Raw genomic sequence first — 21,917 nt, forward strand, 5'->3', positions numbered from 1 at the left:
ATTATTTTTCCAATGAATGGTAGATTAGAAATTGGTCTGTAATTGTTTAATAAGTTTGTATCTAAATTTTTCTTTTTTAAGAGAGGCTTCACAACGGCTGTTTTTAATGAATTTGGAAAATCACCCGACATGAGTGAGGTATTTACTATTTGAAGAATGTCTGCTGATATTGAGTAAAACACATTCTTTAAAAACTTGGTTGGTAATGTATCAAGACTGCAAGTGGATGATTTGAGATGTCTCACTGTATCAATTAAAACTTCTTCATTAATAGTATTAAACTGGGACATGTTGACTATGATGCATGGTTTTGGAGAGCACATGGGCTCCTTGGTGGATAGAGATGTACTGATGTCTTGCCTGATATTGTGGATTTTAGTATTAAAAAATTTAGCAAACTCATTACATCTCTCAGTTGAAACTAGCTCAGAGGTCATATATGTAGGTGAGTTAGTTAGTCTGTCAACCACAGTGAAAAGAATTTTGCTATTGTTAATATTATTGTTAATAATGCTGGAGAAGTAGGTTTGTCTACATGTGCACATTATTTTATTGTAATCACGCAATCTATCTTTAAAAATTTCTTTGTGAATGTGAAGCTTGGTTTTACGCCATCTGCGCTCAGCCTTTCTGCATTCTCTCTTTTGGAGCTGAACTGCAGCATCATTTCTCCATGGAGCTTTCTGCTTGCATGGCATGGTTTTAACTCTAACTGGTGCAATCTCATCTAAAACTCTAGCTGTTTTTGAGTTAAAACTATCCAGCAGAGTATCTACAGAGTCTGATGGTTTGCATGGTGCAGAGAACACTTTGCTCACAAAAAGTTCAGCTGTCATGTCATTTATCTGCCTTTTCTTGTACCTAATCTGTCTGGTTTCACTGTGTATTGAAGTCCACATTTCAAAGAATACACAGTAGTGATCTGATAGTGCAACATCCTTAATAGAGGCTGATATGTTGAGACCCTTTGAAATAACCAAATCCAGGGTGTGACCATGACAGTGTGTGCTTCCAGTCACATGCTGAGAGAGTTCAAAAGAGTCAAATACATCATAGAGTTCTCTGGCATAATTATCCTTGGAATTATCAATATGAATGTTAAAATCACCAGCAATAATAAAATGATCAAATTCAGTAGAAATAAAAGACAGCATATCTGTAAAATCATCAATAAAATCAGCATTGTACCTTGGAGGCCTGTAGACAATTACTAGTAATATTCTTGGTGTCCCTTTTAAAACTGCACCTAAATATTCAAAAGATGTGAAGTCACCAAGTGATAACTGCTTGCATTGGAAAGTATCATCAAACAGCATAGCTACACCTCCACCTTTCTTGCCGGTACGTGAGACATTTAAAAAGTTAAAGTTTGGTGGAGCCGACTCAATTAATACACTTTCAGCACTACATGAATTTAACCATGTCTCTGTTAAAAACAGAAAATCAAGCCCATAATTTGTAATAAAATCATTAATTAGATAGGACTTGTTTGTAAGAGATCTGATATTTAGCAGAGCTAACTTAATAACCTGTGTGTTTTGTTCCAAAGACTGTGGGTTACAATTTATATACTGCAAGTTGGATATATTCACATTATCTGACCTATACTCTCTGTTCTTTCTGCTTCTGATAAGAACTGGAATGGGGGAGATAATTGGCACACAGGGTCCGTACTTGTTTTGAAAACATGTACTGCTGACTTCACCACTGTAGCAGCACGGACCCAAAAGATATCAGTTTGCTGGATTACTTGTGGCGGCCTCTTCCCTTATGGTGGAGGGAGGTGGGAGGGGCTCCTGCTGGTGAAGAAGTCGAGAGCGGAGCAGTCTGTCCGGTGGTTTAGGAGCTTGTCTCTTCTTTTTGGGTTGTGGGGGGAGTTTGTTTAATACTTCCTCATGTTCATGTTCACTGGGCTTCATTTTGGTCCCCTTTTCTAACTCCTTAATTGGGGAGTGTAGTGGTGGTGAGGATGGGGGTTGCTGTGTCCGTGAGGCAGTAGGTGACTGTGGAGGAGAAGTTGTGCTGATTTTCCGCTGTACCTGAGGACTCGCTGACAGAGAAAGCGTCAGTCTTGTCCCTGCAGATACCAGCTTCTCCATGGTTGCTGGGAAGTTCAGGTGGGGTGATGATGGGGTGGAGATGGAGGATGATGATGATGAGGTAGAGATGGAGGATGGTGTGGAGTGTTCATGCAGTTGCGGTGTTTCCGGCAGCTGATACAGCAGAACATGGCTCCCGTCCGATAACTCCGCAGTCTCTGTGGGGGGAGGATGTTGTGTCTCTGTACTGCAGACAGTGTCCTTGGGTGCTAAAGCTGACGTGTCTTCACCAGTGGGAACAGAGAAGTTGCACAGAGAAAAAATGAAGTTCTCTGACAGGAATTTGACTCCTCTCTTGTTGGTGTGCAGTCCATCTCGCCTGAAAAACTCTCTCTTTCCAAAAAACAGATTGAAATTGTCAATGAAGTTCAGTCCGTTTGACCTGCAGGTTTTCTGAAGCCAAATGTTTAAAGCCAACAGCCTAGAGAACATATTGCAGCCTCTTGCAGGCAGAGGACCACTGATGAATGTCTGAATGTTGAATTTGTGCAGTGTGGTAAAAAGATCATTAAAGTCCCTTTTTAACACCTCAGACTCCTCTTTCCTTGTATCGTTCTTTCCAACATGAACAATAATCCGTTTCACTGTTCTGTATTCAGCCAGTAGTGTTGGAAGCTTCTCATTCAGTTCAGAAACTGTGATGTTTGGCTCACATCGAACGATGAGTTTGTGATTATTTTTCATGCCATGAACAGAGTCATCCCCCAAAACAAGGGTGTCTGCTGTGGCCACAGCCTGGAGCCCTGTGGCTCTCCTGGGGTGTTTTGAATGGCTGAATCTTCTGGTTCTTTCTGTATCATACTGGCTGGTATTAGGAAAGTCATTGAGGTCTTGCAGTGGCTCAAATCTGTTTTGCAAACTAAGTGACTGGAACTGATTTCCTCTGGCTCTGTGCTCTGATCTCCGAGCAATAGCTTTAGCATTAGCATTAGCCAGATGTGCTATGTTAGCAGGAGTGGAGGATACTACAGAGCTGTATGTGGCATGCTGTTTGGGTTTAGCTCCAATGCGAACCCATTGCTGGTTTTGCCCATATCTTTCAGCTGTACTCACATTAGGGATGTCCACATGATCTGCTGGTCCAGTTCTGTTCGTCTCCACTGCTCGCTGCTCCGTTAAAATCCCTGCCCGTTGTCCGCTGGCAGCACTCCCACACTCCGATGGTCCTCGAACAGCGCAGAAATGCCAGTCCTTAAACTCCGATAACAAGGACCGAAAATTTGTTTCCAAAACAGTCATTCTTTGTAGAAGATTGTAGCAGTTCTGGCAGCACAGGTGCTCTGAACCCACACAAGGAGGCATCTTGTAGATTTCTTCTTTAGTACTCTACAGAAACTTGTCTGATTCCTGTGCCTATGGCTCTACTATAAAATGTCCAAAAGAAACTAGAAAACATAAAATAAGAAACAAAATATGGTAGTGCTAGTGCTAATCTAGACACTGTAGCTCTAAAATGTCTAAAAATAAAGAAAAGTATGAAAGATAGCAGAGCTAAGCAGAGAAGCGTCTGAACGGCACAGAAGCAGGAGGAAAAAAGAGGAAAAGGGCCATCCGGATTGTTATCAGCATCTCTGATGGTATGGGGGTGTGGTGGAGCCTATGGAATGGTTAACTTGCACATCTGTGAAGCATCAATATTGCTGAAAGATACGTACAGGTTTTGAAGCAACATGTGCAGCTATCCAAACAACATCTTTAAGTAAGACAAGGCCAAACCACATTCTGCATGTTACAACAGTGTGGCTTCATAGTAAAAAAATGCAGGTACTACAATGACCTGCCTAAAGTCCAGACCTGTCTCCCTTTGAAAATGTGTGGAGCATTATGAGGAGACAAATATGACAACAGAGACCCCGGACTGCTGAGCAACTGAAGTTTTACATCAAGAAAGAAAATGGGAAGAATTCCACCTACAAAACTTCAACAAACCTGAGTGTCAATAGGAAAGGTGATGTAACACAGTGGTAAATATGACACTGTCCCAACTTCTTTGAAATGTGTTGCAGCATCAAATTCAAAATGAGTGAATATTTGCTAAAACCAATAAATTTGATCCATTTATACATTAAATATCTCCTCTTTGTAGTTTATTCAATTGAATATAGGTTGAAAAGGATTTGCAAATCATTGTATTCTGTTTTTATTTATGTTTTACATAACAAACCAACTTCATTGAGGTATTTGGGGTTGTATGCTACATGTGCTGAATGAAACCTTTTGGGTGAGGTGGCTGAAAAGGCCAAGTTTGGGCAGCACTTAAAAAAAATAAGATTTTGGACTATTTATTTTGGTTCATTTAATGAGCACACAATATAAAGAGCAATTTTTGAATCGTCAATTCCCACCCACTAGCTAGGACTCTCCTATCTATTCAAAACCACCTGTGCTGCAAGGAGGTCTAAGAAATGCTTCCTCCAATAAACCTGAAGCATTTCCACATCTCTTCAAGCAGCTGACCTTGCCTATGGGATTTTTTTCTCTCCTCTGGAGTTTCATCACAGCATGATTTCTGATCACAAGGTTATGATTTCAGGTAAAGTATTTGTAAGCTTTGACAGAATGTGTTTCCTCACCTCAAACTGCAGGGAGAACTTGTAGGCAGAGTCTTTGCTCATGTCTTTGATGTAGGCTTCAAAGTCATCTAACTGCACCGGGCTGCACACAGAAGAGAAGCGTCCACAACAGGCACTGATATTTCATTTATTTATTTATTAATGTATATATGTAATTATTTATTCTACTTCACAAACAGAACAGCGAAGAGCACACTACAGTCTACGGTCTATCACTGCTACAAAATCTTAACTGTACTTTCACTTCTGATTCATAATTAATAACAGCCTCCTTCACTACATCATGCAGCGCTTCACACCAAGAGTTTGCACTAAAATCAATCCTCAGAACTAATCCCCTCTGAATGGAGTGTTAGGTGACTTTAGTTTTAGTAAAGCTTTTAGTCAAAAACCTAAAAAAGCTTAAAAAAAACTTGTACACACAGGACAACAAGCGAGACACACACACACACACACATGTAGATGCAAAAATACACACACAGAGAGAGTCTGTTAGTTAGTATTACCTTGTTAGCTTCCTTTTCTTTAGAGCAGTCTTGCTCCTACAGGCAGAGAAATGAGTGGTACACACTTAAATATATAAAGCGTTTTTATTTTATTTATAATCAGGGTCCAAAAGTCTGAGGTTTGTATTATTTTGTAATATAACAGCTTAGCAATGTGAGTGAACAACAGAATGACTTTTATTTGTGAAAAAGCCTCTGATGAGTAGATCAAACACACTCGTCTGTATTGTACTCATCTAAACACGAGCTTCAGTGGAAGAGATAAAAAATGGTTTGATCTTTTGATCCAAAGGAGTTAACATCTAATATTTTCCCAAAAATAATGCAGAATAGTAACAGATTTAGTTCCTAATATTTATCCTTAATTTTTTCACAACAGCACTTCTTATTTTACAAATTACAAACTGAATGAATCAGCTCATTTCAAAGTGTCTCAGACTTTTGCACCTCACTGTATTACATGGCCTCTCACTTTTATTACTGCATTCTATACGCTCGTCCAGTAGAACCAAAGAGAGGATCACATGTAAAATCTATAAACTACAAGCCTCATGATGTTCATCAGACATGAGAAGGCATTTGTTCAGCATACAGACTTAGTAGTAAAACGGTATATTCCTGAAAGCATGCATTTCTTCCTCAGGCTGAGCAATCAATCATCAGTCTACAGTTCACACATTTTCACACTTATCTCATACCCAGATTCACATTCACAGTATCGGTTGTAAAGAGCCACTACATTCAGTAAACAATGCATGCAAAACAGAGGACCTAAACCTAGGACTCCTACATCTACTCTCTATCAGTGCACACTGCTAGTGTTGCTATGAAGGGTTAGTGATCTGGTGTTTAGTGAGCATGCAGCTTGTGTTAGCTCTAATATGACCTTCTCATGCTTTTTGTGTTATTTTGTTTGCATGCTATTAGTGAATATTCTAGATTACTTTCAGTGTTTAGGCACAACCATAGACAGAGCGTTCCATTGAAAAGTACCAACAAGGATCCAATACAGATTTGAATCCTTGTCGTGAGCAGAGCGTGAAAGCTCATGTTTTTTCACTATTCAACATGAAAAATAGATCTCCGAACATTAAGCATCATTATTTAGGGAATGCTTCTCACTGGGACAGTACTACACTCTTAAAAGCTAAAGATGGAGATTTATCATAAAAATGATATTCAATTCAAGCTTTTTTAGTTTTAAGTTATTCTACATAATTTAAAGATTCTTTACCAACTCAAGAGAGAAGTGGGTTGTGGGCATAGCTTGTATAACTGAGAGGCAGCATCCCAGACAGAGATTAAACCTATTCTACTAGTCATTAACTACTTTCTTGAGTGGAAAATCTCCATTCACAATATTGTGTAGTCCAAGACTAGGTTTAATCAATATTTGGGAAACTGCCCCTGTAAATGCCAGGACCTTTACTTTTAGGAGTGTATTCTGTGCTTTTTAGTGAGAAAAGTAAATATGTAAGAATGTGCTGCTGCTGCTGCTGCTGTGTCTATGGTCGCCGCCGGCACAGGCTGTGGGCCTCTTAAACATGCCTCCATGATGCAGCGTCTTTCTGTCTGTCAGCGCTTTTACTTACCACGGATTAATATAAAAAGCCAAAAGATAGTCAGTCCAAAGGCAGGATGGCAGAAGAGTAAGGAAGGCAAAGAGGCTCCTTCGCCTGAAGGGGTTCAAATAAAGGAAAACAAAAACAAAAACAACAACAAAAAAGAAAAAAAAAAGAAAAGAAAAACACCAAGGGCGAAAAGTTGGGGACAAAACATGGTGCTCCATTAGTAATAGTGACAGACAGTGATGACTGAGACGTACTTAATTAGTGCTTCATACAGGGTTAATTAATGCCTCATGCAGTCCAGTGTCATTAGCTTATCAACTGCACTTATGGGCGCGTGTGGTCAATGGCGCATGGACAGCAGACGCGGAATTTAACCCTCAACAAAAAATACGACATTTATTCTACTCAGCTGCAGAGAGGACAATTCACTTCTATCAAATGATTAAATGTTTTATTATGAAGTGCACTTCATATTCAGTGCTACTCTGGGCCACTCTGTTCTACCCTGATATAAAGCTTAAACACAACAACATTAACGATCACTGTAGCAGCAGACAGATATAAGACATTTACATAAACACTGTACAGAATGCATTTTCTGATAATGGGAATGGGAAAAAAGCTTTTTTGGACGAACAGTCTCCAAACAGAAGGAGGTCTTTAACTTTCCCGATGGAAACAACAGCTCAATTTGACTTTGGTGAAAGCCAAAATCTGCCTTAACTGACTGTCTTTAAGCTGTTATATTAATCACACATGTATGGAATCGCCCACAGTGTCCTTACAGGATCAGTGTGTGTGTGCGCTGTGTGAGTGTGTGTGTTGTAACAAAAAGTCAGCAAAGTTCTGGAAACCTCCTAAAAAAAGAGATACATTGAACTGTGACTAAGAAAAGACTTTATTCACACTCTAATTCCAACAGCTCTGTTCAAAAAGCCACACCACTTGGGGAGATTCCTCATTTTCTCTTCTGTGTGGGGAGTTATTCTAGTAAACCCCTGATCTGTCATATCCTAATTCCCTTAATCTGTAAGGGTTATTAGGCTGGGCGTTCCGGGACGCTGTGGATATTCTACAAACGTGCCGCCTCGTGCGAAGATGCGAACAAAGCCACGTGCGTTTGAGTTTAAGGGCCAGATTAAAAATCCTGCGGCTTTCTGTCTCTCTCTCTCTCTCTCTCTCTCTCTCTGTCTGTGACTGGCTGATGTGTGTGACTTCTGTCATCTCTTATCTCTATCATTTATATACTGACATTTAACTTCTATTTAACATTTCATTTATTTTTACTCTATAGGGATAAAGAGGACTCCTACCAGTTGTAGGGAAGTTTGCCATCCCGCTCGAAAGAGGCAAAGTTGACGAACGTTTCAGCTCCACACTCTCTGTAATAAAAACAAATACACCAGGGCTGCCTTTTAGTACCTTACAGTAAACCAGTGTAAATAAGCAGAGGCCATTGTGTTATCAGAACAACATCAAGAGTACAACTGTAGAACTTACATGTTAAGGGTTTTAATAATTAATATAAAAATCCTAAGCTCTCACCTGGTCATCTGCATGTGCTTCTTGCGCAGCACCAGCAGGAAGAGCACCAGCAGACTGATGAGCAGCACACTGAGCACTGCCAGTGCTGAGATTGCAGCTACACTGGGATTCATCTCCCGGGCTGTAACACAAAAACACACACACCTCAGTTAAAACCAGTTTCACAGGAAATTATTTTTAATGCTGTCATTGTCAGAAAATTTATCTCAACAACAGTAACTTCAGAGGAGAAGATGGAAAACACACACTAGTGAGGGAAGTAATTTCTGATAATGTGGTTTAAAGCTAGAAGAATAAAAATGCTGTAGAACAATATGTGCATGCACCCATGGTGTTTTTCCCACCTTCAGGATACAGAAGAGATTAGTTAAGCTTGATCTAGTTAAGCTTTGTGCTTTTAAATCCAATGAGACAGAAATTCTTTACAGTCTAAACAAAATCTGCTAATACTAAGAGAATTATCAACATTTCTTTGAATAGAACAACACAGTACAAACTTTAAATACACCAAAGCTTTAGTTTTAAAAGCTTTAGTTTTCCTAAAATAATAAAATAAAAATTTGGTGCTTTACATATACCATCTTTTTCGCACTATAAGGCACACTTAAAATTCTTGAATTTTCCCAAAAATCGTCAGTATGCCTTATAATCCAGTGTGTCTTGTGTATGAATTTTATCAGTCAGGTTGTAAGGAGCAGTAAAGCCACTCTGCCAATTTGCAGTGTTTATACAGGAGTAGTATTAGCATAACTGCTATTTCCCCGTTCAGAGGGGAGAATTTTCGGCCTGTAGTCTGCAGCTAACCCTGGCTAGCACTCCTGGCGCGGTTAGCTGCTAATGCTAATACTCCAGCCTATTGCTGGAGAGATTTGGAAATCTAAGCTTATTGCAAATAAACAAAAGCGCTTTCCCCACCCAAATAAACAGTTTTCAGATGAGAATCTGTGTAGATTAACATCCAGCACTTAACTTTACTTAACTTAGTTAGCTAACCTCCCCACCACCACCCAGCGGTAAGACCTGCTTTTACATGTTAAAATTAACATGACTTCCACAATTTGTGCAACACTGGCATGACTTTCCTCACTTTATTCTGTAAAAACAGCAATTTTCCAGGTGGCACAAACCTTTATACCGCTTGCTTGCTATTTTTTATCCCCTCTGTTACAGTGGTACTGAATGTAGCCCTGGTGTGGCAAAAGTATGGATAAAGGTATCTGTTCCCGCTTTGTAAATGTCGAGTTTTTGTTCTCACAAGCAACTTTTATTAAGTTCAGCCACTCACATAAATAAATTTGCTCTCCCTAGAAGGAGTCAAACTCAGCAGATGAACCAATAAGTATCTTTCCAGCTAGCATTTAATTTAATGTAATGTAATGTAACGTATATGAGAAATAATGTTCCAGGAACGTGCTGTAAATATGTGACATAATAATCACTGCTGTTCTTTAGACATTTTAGTGATCAGGATCAAAACAAACAGTGACACTGTCCATAAATAGATAAATTTAATCTCCAATTCAGTTTAACCAATTAACCCACCGACTCTCTGGACCCCCTTTTAATGCTCCCAGTAATAGAAGGCTCAGATGAGCCTCTCTTCCAACTGTCGTTAATGCAGCTTCACTGTACAGTAAACGTGCTCAGAAGAATGCGCCTGATCCCTAGCTCTGATACATCAGATAACGCACGACTATGCTGACCAATAAGAGCAATGGAGGTGAGAGAGAGCCATCTATCCACTCAGAGAGTAGGGCTTCAGCTGCTGATGACCTGGAACTCAAACTGGTGATCTTAAGGCCACAGTGCCAGCGTCTTAATCGGCTAATCCACTTGTAGCTCTCATGAAAAGATGTATCGGGAGATCATACTATATTACGGTTCTCACTCAGACTGACTAAAAACTTAACGAGTGGAGATTTAGTTATTCAGTGTCTCTGTTGTCTATTATCAGCCAGAGGAAGTTGCTGCTGTTTTACTCGTGCGCTTTAACCACAATGTGCTAATGATATTTTATATGAAAAACATCAGGCCTATTTTCTATTGAAAGGAACAATAAAATGGATATTCCAATTAGGGGTGGGAATCGTTTACTATCTCACGATTCGATTCGATTCCGATTTTGGGGGCCACGATTCGATTCAAAATCGATTTTTGATTCAAAACGATTTGAATTATAAATATTTCTGCTTCTGGCTTATGAATCGTATTGAAAAAAAACCCTCCATAATATACACTGGTCCTGGAGCAAGTAATGTGTTACAAAAACAATAAAATGTGCAGGAATGTGGGTCCTCAGTGACAGAGGAATCACTGGGATATCACAATGACGTTAATGAACAATAAATAAATAATAAATAACACTGCTTTATTACCAGGCTACTAGCGGTGGTGTGTAGGTGACGCTGCTGGGCTGATGTGATGATAGCAGTGGAGCGCTAAAGTTCAGGAGCAGCTGCTGATTAACTAGTTAATTTAAGGTCGTTGTATTTCTTCAGAAAGGGGGCAGGAGGTGGAGAAATTAATTCATATGGTCCATTCCTTAATTCCTCTGTGATGAGGAGCTGAAATTAGCTCTGATTAGCTTATTGTATTTTTCTGTTCCGCCTTAAATGCTGCAGCCCGCTGCCACCTGTAGCGTTATTTAAGGTGGAACTGGAAAGTTAGCTAGTTAGCTAGCTAACAGTTACTGAAACTAACTACTAGCGATCTTTTTTATGCTTGTTATGAAGCATTCTGCCATAAAACATTGAAACTACACGTTAATCTAAGGTAATATAGTGCTTGTTCTGCCATCTTACCGGTGATTCTCAAACACCTACGCTCTGTGTGTGTCTGGAAGATCTCCGTTTGAAAGGACAAGCGCTATCCCCAGGGTTGCCAGGTCCAACAAAAATACCCAGCCCAAAATCAGTCTAAAACCCGCCCCTCAGAATCGATTTTGGGACATTTTAAATCGATTCTGAATCGTAGTAAATGAGAATCAAGATTCTTATGTGAATCGATTTTTTGGCACACCTCTAATTCCAATAAAATGTCCTGTAATGAGTTCTGTAACTTACCGAGGGTGGAGATGGTGATGTAGGTGGGCTCGCTGGGTGTGCTGTAGCTGTAACTGGTCACACTGCAGTTGTAGGAGGTGGAGGGTTGCAGGTTACCCACAGTCAAAACGTGTGTGAGTGCTGTCAGTGGCTCGCCAGCCTGCAACAGACAAAGACCATTTATTATAAAAATATTATATATTATTAGGAACAGCATACCGTTATTGGATACACACATGCTTTACTCTCAAAAGTAGCTTCAATTCTTCCTGGATTCATGAATTCAACAAGATGCTGAAAACTATTTTTCCCAATTCCTTCAGATTTGTCAAGTACACCTTTCAGGTATTCTTTCTTTTTATTTGTAGATTTGGACTTTGCTTTGTGATGAGGTGCATTAGTGGATGAAAAATTATTGCTGTTCATTGTAATCCTAATAATTTGTTTAGTAAGTACACCTATATGATCTGCTTATCTACTGTTTACTCTGAAATCAAAGGTATTAAAATACTTTATCTTGTTTTTTTTAAGAGTCTGCTTCAAAAAACATTAGATTACATTATTACTCATCTCAATATTATAATTCCAGAGAAGACAGCATCACTGCTTCACAGCTCAATGCTGGGTAGAGGGGTGTATACCCTTCTAGCCCACACCTGGTAGCAGGTATGGTGCCAATAGGTTCATGTTTATCAGCACCAGAGAGTTCTATTCTAATGGACACTGAATAATTTTCTACTGGGACTAAACCAGCTGTACAACAGGCGCAATTTAAAGTAGCTGAATGCATTCATTAAAAAAACATACATGTAAACATATTGTGTATCTTGTTTTTTATGATATTGCTGTTAGAATATTGTAAGCTTATTGTATTGTTTTGTTTGAGTAACTGGATCAAATTTCAATGCCAGCTGTTTTCTAAATGCATATACTTTTTTCTAGTTGTCTAAGACAAAATTACTGAAACAACCAAAAATGAACTTAACTAACTAAACTTTACCAGACAATGCTTCACACCTTCCTCATCATTTTTCCACTAAACAGTGAGAGTGACATGCTCAACCTATTAAACTTTCCTGACTGCATTGTTTAATCAGGTTTCCACTGCAGTTTAGAGGAAGTGGGGGGTTATGGCTGGAGCAGATGCATCTGTGCTGATGATGGCATGTGGGCATACGTTAACAAATGAACAACCGTCGTGCCCTGCATCCCCCGGGCATTCTGATTTCTGCTGCCGTGGCAACCGAGTGAATCACCCACATGAAACTCACTACTTTTTTAATGACTCTAATAAACTACAGAGCCCCTGTGACAGTCCCCGGAGGCGTCGTGACTGTGCTTTATCCACCATGCACGATGCCTAGAAGCACGGAAAAGCTGCCGGTGTCAATATTTTCCTCTGTGTTTATTGCAAAATGTTTGAATAACTTGTGAGAGGCAGTTGAGGCTATTGGAGCCTGTGGGTGGCCCTTAAGCTTCAACCTGGCAGATTTTGTGTCTAAGGGTGTCAGACTTGTCAAACTGAGCAGACACTTACAGATATAAAAACACATTAGGTGTCATTAAAAGACTAACATGAACTGACATAAGACATACGTCAGTCGGGATGTTTTTTTTTTAGTTAATTCATGCAGCTACCTTTCAGTATGTACACAGTGCCTCTTTTTTGAACATCAACAAAGCTTCTCTTCTTAACTGATCAGCAGTTGCTTTAAAACCTGTTCCACTGTCTTTGACTACAGTGCGAAAAATAAGTATTTGATACGCTGCAGATTTTACATGTTTTCCCACCTACAAAGAATGGAGAGGTCTGTAATTTTTATTGTAGATGCACTTCAACTGTGAGAGGCATGTATAACATGTATAACAAGTATGATTTTTAAATATTTAATTTGCATTTTATTATATGAATTAAGTTTTTAATACAATAGAAAAACACAACTAGATGTTTGGTACAGAAACCTTTGTTTCCAATTACAAGTAGAGGTCAGGCATTTCCTGTAGTTCTTGATCAAGTTTGCACACAATGCAGCAGGAATTTTGCCTCCATACAGATCTCCTCCAGATCTTTCAGGTTTGGGGTTGTTACTGGCCAACATTGAGTTTCATCATCCTCTAAAGCTTGTCTATAGGGTTCAGGTGTGAAGACTGGCTAGGCTACTCCGAGACTTTTGAATGCTTCTTATGGAGCCACTCCTTAGTTGTACTCCTTGACTGTGTGGTCCGGGTCATTGTCGTGCTGGAAGACCCGGCTATGACCTTTAATGACCTGATCTTCAATGCTCCAATTCCGGTAGTTGGCCAAAAAATACTTGATACATGATCACATCCATCCTCTCTTCAATAGAGTGAAGTGGCTTCCACCCCCATGCTTCACGGTTGTGACAGTGTTCTTGGGGTTGTACACATCCCTCTTCTGCCCCCAAACACGGCGATCCTCCCCTGTAGTTCTGGACTGATTTCTGACCTTTCTCAGAATCATCCTAAGGCAATATCTTACAATTTTGTCCCTGGTTTTCTTAGACAGGACTTTGGTCTTGGCACTGGTAGAAAGGTTGGGGTGTATCTATGGTAAAAATGACAGACCTCTCCATTCTTTGCAGGTGGGACAACTTTCAAACACGCCAGCATATCAAATACTTATTTTAATAGATATTTACTTATACATGGCAAATGTTATGGGATAGCAGTATGTAAACTGATCATGAAATGTTACCTAGGGGGATGGCCTGAGAACACTTGGTTGCCACGGACAGCAGTGCAAGAGATATGAATATCAAGCAATGTGGACGATCTAGCACTACGAATTGAGCACCATGCTGCATCCACAACAGATAAGAACCACCCTTGATATGTTTGATGACTGAGGTTGATGGTAAAGTCCATAGTAGTGTAGGTTGCTCTACATTTCTCATCTTCTGGCATGATCATTTGATTAAATTGAATGGGTTCCTTTTAAAGCTTTACAAGATTATTTTGCTATTCTATTTATATTACAAGCACAAAGGAACACAATGATATCAGTATCAGATTAAAGTGATGTTTTAGACTGATATTTGATGGTGATGATTTAGTAAACTCCAAATGAACAGTGTTTTGACTCTAGGCTAATCAAAATATTTGCATTTTATATTCTCTTTTTATCATAACCTAATAGATATACAGAATTGCGTTTGTAATGCTGATCAAGATATTTATATAATCAATATCTCACTCTAAATGCTAATGTAATAAATTTGAGTAAAAAATTAAATGTATCTGAATTTTACCATTTGCTCCCAAATTTCCGATCAGAAAAACTCTAATAAACCCATAACTGCATAGTTTATATAATACCCTAATCAAATCAAATAAAATGTATTTATATAGCGCTTTTTACAACTGATGTCACAAAGCAGCTTTACAGAATCAGACAAAACACTGAACATATAATACAGAACCCTCAGTGAGCTCAGAGGCAAGGAGAAACTCCCTCAGAGCTGGAGGAGGAAGAAACCTTGAGAGAACCAAGACTTATATATAAGGGGGAACCATCCAACCACTGCATAGTTTCAGACAGCTTTTAAATGAATGAATCACATGCACATTTAATTTACACTCAATATATACATGTTTAAATAAAGAAAAACTGTTAGTATTGATAACAATGTACATAAATGGCACTAAACCCAATGAAGTATGTACCACCTTTTCTCAATGAGCTACAATTCATAATTAGTCTCATAGTCTAAGAGTTTGTCGTGCTTTTGAGATCACTGCTTATAGCTATGATGGTTAATTTTGTATTAGTGTAAATCTTCTATAATAAAAAGATTCTGCTTTTATTACACATGAGAGAAAATAAGTACATTTCCCTGAGCTAATTTGTGATTTTTTTTTTTTTTGCAGCTTTCCCACGCACCAGCTAAATCCATCATACAAATAGGTTTCCACAGTAACAGCCTAATTAACACAGCAAGGTAGAGAAGTTGTGGTCTAATCTGAGCTAACTGAATCTTAACTGAACACGTCCTCGTGCTGTAAGGATAACTCCATACCTTCAGAGGTTTGTTGGGTCCTAGTTGTTTGCAGCTGACCTGGTAGAAGTCCACCACTCCCTCCTCAGTCCAGAGCAGGGTGACGGCAGAGTGCGTGGCGTTGACTGCGTACAGAGACCTGGGGGGTGCTGGATCTGTTACAGTCAACAAAAAGCATGTGGTGACTGCACTACACACCAAGTAACTTCCAGTAAAAAAGCATTAAAAAGTACAGTAAGCTGTAGGCTCCCAGACAGCTCTACAATGAGGAACTATGAGTGTTCTGGTGAGCCAGGGCACTATCAGCTAGCAGTTTGTCCCACGTAGCTTGTTTTAACACTGTAAACATGCAGGCTACAGATCGATATACTCACTTCTGAAGAGCGAATGAGCTAGCAGTGTGGTTAGCACCTAATGCTAATACTGTTCTATTAATAACTTTATACAAACAGCAAAGAGTGTTTCCTCTTTTCAGCAGCTGTAACAAACCTGCTGCTCTGCAATAAAGTGACAACTGGAAGAGCTAATAAACGGCAGGTTTAAGTTAATTTTTACACTCCATTCGCATACTTTACAACAATAAACTGTTATATAAGCTAACAAATATAAGCTGTGCAGGGCTAGGATGGTAAAGACAGGTGATCTAATTTTGTATTTTTTTGTTTACTGAAAGTCTGCCTGCCTTTTGCAATGTACTGTCTGTGGGCACCATGTATAAAATGTTAGTGCAATTTATAATATTAATAAATAACAAAAATATACTATTTCTTTTATGCTCTCACGTCTTCACTGTGTGGTCACTGTGGCCTACAGAAACTGAAACTGGTTTAGAGGAACAGAAAGCTGGATCTCTAATATAAAGTGTGGTCTAAGGTCTCAGTACATTCTTCACATCAGCAGCTTTTCTTTGACATGCTAATATTTCCATGCAGGTTCTGGACGAGCAACGCATCAAAGAATCACCGGTCGTGTTTGATACTGTGCTATTTTCTGCTCTCTGATGTTCCTATGTCACTTTTTTCCGTCAGAAGGAGCCGAGCTTTCAGCTTCTGAGAGCGAAGTAAACATCAAATCAGGGACGTGTCGACTGTGAAGGTGAAGATGTTTCTGAGTGAACATCAAGCGAGGATTTTCTCTGCTATGCAGCGGTAATGCTCGCTCAGTAACACTCATGCTTTTTTCAGGATGACTGGCTGACACTGAGAGAGACAGAGGTGTGGAAAAGGTGGAGGTCAACTACTGACCCAGTTTCATGATGTGGGGCATGGAGGTGTTGCGGCTGCGCTCAGTACATGCGGTGACTGTCAGGTTGTAGATGTCGCCGGGAGGGAGGGCTAGCGTGGCCTTCATCATGTTACGAGTCACCTGTAGAGAGGAGAAAGAAAAACACTGAAAATAACGGAATAACTAATTTTTTGATTTAGCTGTGGATGAGTTGCTCATTACAACAGCAGTTACATGATAGTAGATTTAATACAAGTTTTATCATTTTACTCTCAAAATATGACCTGCTTTTTAATAGTACACAATCGTTCTTTATTTAACTGAAGTTCACAAAAAAAGGAGGTAATATTTTGTACGTAATCATCTTGTTATAACTGTCAATCAATTTTTACTCTGATTATGAATTCTGCAGTCTCTTCAGACCTTAGAGCTATTGTCAGAATCCCTCCAGTAAGGCTTCTGTCTGTATATACAGTGGCGTGTCATACTTATTTTTTTTAGATTATCAAACAAACTTTAATATCAGACAAATATAACCTGAGTAAATATAAATGACTTCATTAAAAGAAAAAGTTAATTTTTTCATTTCAAGAAAAAGTGTTAGCCTCCATAAATTAACTGTGATTAATGACCACAACCAGGCCTGATTACTGCCAGACTGGTAGAAAGAAATAGAACCTGTCTGACAACATGAAGCAGATAAAAAAAGAGCACTACATTATGCAGCGATGTGAAGACATGTAAAAACAGATGAGAAAACATTAATCATTAATCATCTATTATGCTAAAAAGGTTACAAAGTCATTTCTAAGGCTTTGGGACTCCAGCAGACCACAGTGAGAGTTGTTATTCACAACTGGAGAAAACATGGAACACTGATGAACTTCAGGACCTCCAGGAGTGACTGGCCGACCAGAATTATTCCAAAGGGAATGAACAACTCATCCAGGAGGTCACAAAAGAACCCAGAACAACATTTAAAAACTGCAGGTCTCACTTGCCTCAGTAAAGGTCAGTATTAATGATTCAAAAAAAGAAAGAGACTGATCGATAATGATATCAATGAGAGAGTTCCAAAGCAAAAAACATTGCTGTCCCAAAAGAACGCAACTGCCCAATTTACATTTACCAACAAACATCTTGATGATCCCCAGAGCTTTGGATAAATAGTAATTGAACTCACGTAACAAAAGTGGAACATTTTGGAAGGTGTGTGTCCCGTTACATGTGGTGCAAACCTGTAAGACTGAACCTTATTTGTCACGTCTGGTGCTGAAAGCGCTACTGTTTCTCCCACACTCAGCTCTAACGGAGGTTCTCAGTTTATCAACTACACTACCCAGAACGCACCACCCGCTGACATCACACACACACACACACGATCACATAACCATCACCTGCTTCCTCCAGGAAGTCCTGAGTATTGATTACTGGCACTATAAAAGAGCTCCTCACTCACACACCTGTGCCGAGTATTGTTGGTTTATCCTCATTACAAAGCGTTAGAGCGTTCTCTATCTCTGTATTTTTCGTGTATGACCTTGTTCTTTGTTTTTTTTTTTACGCCGATTTTTGCCTGCTCCCTTCTGTTTGGATTTACCGTGTTTGACGTGGACTGTTTATTGTTTTTGCCTTTTTGTCTACCTCTGCTGCTGGCCTTCCCGTGTATGATTCTCTGGACTGTTTCCGTTTATGGTATGGTTTTGTCTACGTGGCTACTGTCCTGTCTACGTGAGTCCTGTCCCCAATATGACATTATTAGGTTTAGGGGGCTAACACTTTTTCATACAGGGCTAGGTTTGTTTGGATAGTTTTTTCCTTTCACAAATAAAATGATCATTTAAAAAAAGTGCTTTTTATACTTTGTATGATACCTGATATTATTCCAAATACCTTTTCACACCACTGTAACTAATAAATAGGAAATTTGTATAATATTACTTGCTTAATAGCTCATATTATTTTGGAATTAACTAATATTTGCAGGACATTCCTAGCAATTGTATAATTTTTCCATGACTGGAAAAAGTCTCTAAAAGTCCAAGTTTTCCAGATTTCTAAAACATTTGAAAAGCCTAATATAAAGTAAGGATGCATCGATAGAAGAACTGCAGGCGGTACACTCAATACTTTTTTAATTACATAGCAAACCTGCTATTGCTGATATACCAGTATTTTGTTTTTTTTTGTAGTTAAAAATGCTGACAAGTTTAGATATTTAGGTGCTGTAGTACAACTTTAAATACAACTACAACATCTAAACATACTGGAGTTCAAAGAATGCATCAAATACTTCCTGTTTTTATGTTAAATGTTAAGTCAATAGACAAAATGTGGCAGCAGTATTCTCTGCAGTGTTCTTCTTTTTAATTTACTGTACTGTACATTTCTTACACTCAGAATATTCTGTCAATCAAAATGTTAATTAGTGAGTCAATTAAATCTTTCACATATGGAAAGACAGTCTGTAAAGCAGCATGAAACAACTCTGATCACAATATTAAATGTGCTTGACTGGATGTTTTAATGTTTCAGCTCTTAGGGCAAGCTACACATTTAAGCTATCGACTTAACAATATAATAATGGGGGATGTTAGAGGCTTAGGAATCAATGGCAACATACAAAGGATTGATCTGGAGCCTGAACCTGCATGAATGCAGCCTTCAGTGGTAATTTACTCCCACTGCGTCTGCTTGCATCACATGCATTTAAGGCTGCGAGAACCATGATAAAGAATATGCCTCCATACTCTTTAGAAACAAGTAAAGCAATGGTTTTTGAATAAACTGAAGAGATGATGCCCCTATGCTCAAACACACAAGCAGCACACTAAAAGTTGATCTACAGTAATTCTTCCTTAGCTCTTTCTGCATAAGGAAACAGGCTGTGGCCGGCAAAGCTGGTGGGCGGATAGCCATCTCTTACTATCTCTGTCTGGAAACATTTAGCAGTCTCTAATTAATCCTTTTGCTCAGCGTTAGATAAATATGTGTGGTGAGTAATTGGATTCATTATAGGGTACAGCCAGAGCACTGAGAGAGCGAGCGGAGGAAGGCACAAGTGTCACCCTGCACCTTCTTAATTAGGCCTCAAAAGTACATCAAGCATGTAATCAGCAGCATCTATTCATCATTAGATACCAGTGCTGAAGATGCTCCATCCCAGACCACACAGAACAGCCTGAGACCACCTTTTCACAACATAGCAGCACCGTATAATGGTAAAGGTGACAGGAATTGTGGCAACTGACGGTAAATGTGGTGTTAAATTAGAGCTGGACAATATGACCAAAACTGATACACTGATATATTTGTTCATTTTGGCTGATATGATATGATATGATGATTTATCCTAATTTTTTTAGTAACAGTATAAAAGCCACCATCAGCAATGTGTTACACTGACGTAAATACACTGACGTTGCTAGTTTTTTTGTCATTAGTCAAATATAATGTAATAATATAGAGCTAAGCTAAAATAAAACCTTAGTGTGTAGCACTGTATGTAAACAGGCTGATGTTAATGTTAGCTGCAATGCTAACTGTTTTTCTGAGCTGAATTATGTAATGGGTGGGGAGCGATAGCTCTCCAGCCCAGAAGGTTGTAGAATCCAAGTGCAGAGCAGTAGATCTCCAAGCAGGTAAACCTCCCAAAAAAAGGATAATAATAATAATAATAATAATAATAATAATAATAATAATAATAAGAAGAAGAAGAAGAAGAAGAAGAAGAAGAAGAAGAATTAATATATAATCGTTAATATATATATTAATAGGATATATAATAATATTATATAATAATATTATATATATATATATATATATAATTATTATTATTATTAAACCCCGCTCCACGCGGGGATCGAACTCAGCGAGCGGATTGGGACGCGGCCGCTTTAATCACTCTTTAAAGGGCCTCCGCTTATGAGACGAGGTGAAGGATTAACTAAACAAAAGGGGCTTCCAGCGAAAACAAAACAAAACTGAGGTGCTTATGGATTTAAACGCTGCTCCACCAGAGAGGGGAGGAACAGCGCGGGAGAGGGAAGGTAAACAAGCCACGTGCCTCGCGGTGAGAAACAAACACACACGCACGCACGCAGAGACTCGAGAGGGGCGGCAGAAAGAGCACACCGCTCTGCTCCACCAAACTAGAGACAGATAGATGTCGGCCGTGGAGCTCACTGCTCTACACAGCTCCACCAAACTCGAAGGGAATAAGGGATAGAGATAGAGAGCCGGGGCTCGCTCGGAAAACCGGCATAGATTCGCTCTCACGAGCTTCAAAGATCCAGCGCCGAGTGGCTAGTTGGCGTTGCTTATAAGCTGTTGAAAGCAGGTGTTGATAATTAGCCAATTAACCCTCGGCGCTGGCCTGGCGCGCCCTCCGATGCCCTGGAGGACGCCTCGATCGGGCACCAGCCCTTACAAATTACTCACTTTCATCACACTTGAATGTGCCTGGACTGGTTAGGTAGAGCTGTGCGCTCTGATATGTATATTATGTCTGTACATTACACTGATCCACAGTTTTTTTGAATAATATTGAAGTATTTAAAAATATTAAAAAAAACATTTACATCAACATTATTTAAATATTTTTGATCATGATAAACCATACCTGTCAAGTTTTAGATTTAAAAATAAGGGATATTTTCCTCTGTCCGCTTAAAGCCGTCCCACCAGCCCAACGAAGGTTCAGTATCCCTTACATTTTAAGACAGGTTTACAAAAAAATCTAAAATAACCACAAGTGAACCACTTACACACTACAATTACAATTATTCCCCACACTGACCCTCCTTTGCAAGCTGATTGGCTGTTTCTCCTGAAAGTCGGGACTTTCTCCTTGAATCGGCTCCACGATTGGTTAAGAGACACAGAGCGGTCAGTGCCCTGTCTCCTCAATAATATATATTTTTTTATTTTAATAGAATACGGGAAATTTACGGGAAAATACTAATACGGGAGGACGGCGGGAAAGAGGAGTAAAATACGGTAGTTTCCCGGCCAAAACAGGAGACTTGACAGGTATGTGATAAACTAGTGTTGGGCGGTATACCAGTTCATCTAGTAAACCGGTTCATCTGGTATACTGGAGAGGAAATTAGAACGTATGCATTTTTTTACATACCGCCATACTGCTAAAGGGACTGTGGAGCGCCGCAAAGAACAGCACCGCCAAAGAAGTAGATACAGATTGCTAGCTAACGCTAGCCAGTTAGCATAACAAGCTAACACACTGAAAGCTAGCTCTGTCCTGCCTGGAGAGAAATGAGAACAGCACTTTATCTGAGGAACTCCTGCTCCTGCTGCTGTTCTTCACTGACACTGACTATTTT

General features: G+C 39.3%; 1 protein-coding gene across 2 annotated transcripts in view; it reads right to left on the reverse strand.

Annotated features, from left to right (window-relative positions):
* ptpro (protein tyrosine phosphatase receptor type O) overlaps positions 1 to 21,917 on the reverse strand; it is a 106,886-nt gene that overhangs the window by 15,997 nt on the left and 68,972 nt on the right. The window contains exons 12-19 of one of the 2 annotated variants that reach the window (XM_007256013.4): positions 16,596 to 16,716; positions 15,373 to 15,506; positions 11,357 to 11,495; positions 8,295 to 8,415; positions 8,063 to 8,131; positions 6,771 to 6,854; positions 5,179 to 5,214; positions 4,673 to 4,754 (exon numbers count right to left, since the gene is read on the reverse strand). In XM_007256013.4, coding sequence (XP_007256075.3) covers positions 4,673 to 4,754; positions 5,179 to 5,214; positions 6,771 to 6,854; positions 8,063 to 8,131; positions 8,295 to 8,415; positions 11,357 to 11,495; positions 15,373 to 15,506; positions 16,596 to 16,716 — 786 coding nt within the window. The remainder of the gene's footprint in view (positions 1 to 4,672; positions 4,755 to 5,178; positions 5,215 to 6,770; positions 6,855 to 8,062; positions 8,132 to 8,294; positions 8,416 to 11,356; positions 11,496 to 15,372; positions 15,507 to 16,595; positions 16,717 to 21,917) is intronic. The other variant, XM_007256014.4, reaches the window with a different exon arrangement.

The sequence above is a fragment of the Astyanax mexicanus genome, chromosome 2 (genome assembly GCF_023375975.1).
Source record: "Astyanax mexicanus isolate ESR-SI-001 chromosome 2, AstMex3_surface, whole genome shotgun sequence".
NCBI lineage: Eukaryota > Metazoa > Chordata > Actinopteri > Characiformes > Acestrorhamphidae > Astyanax > Astyanax mexicanus.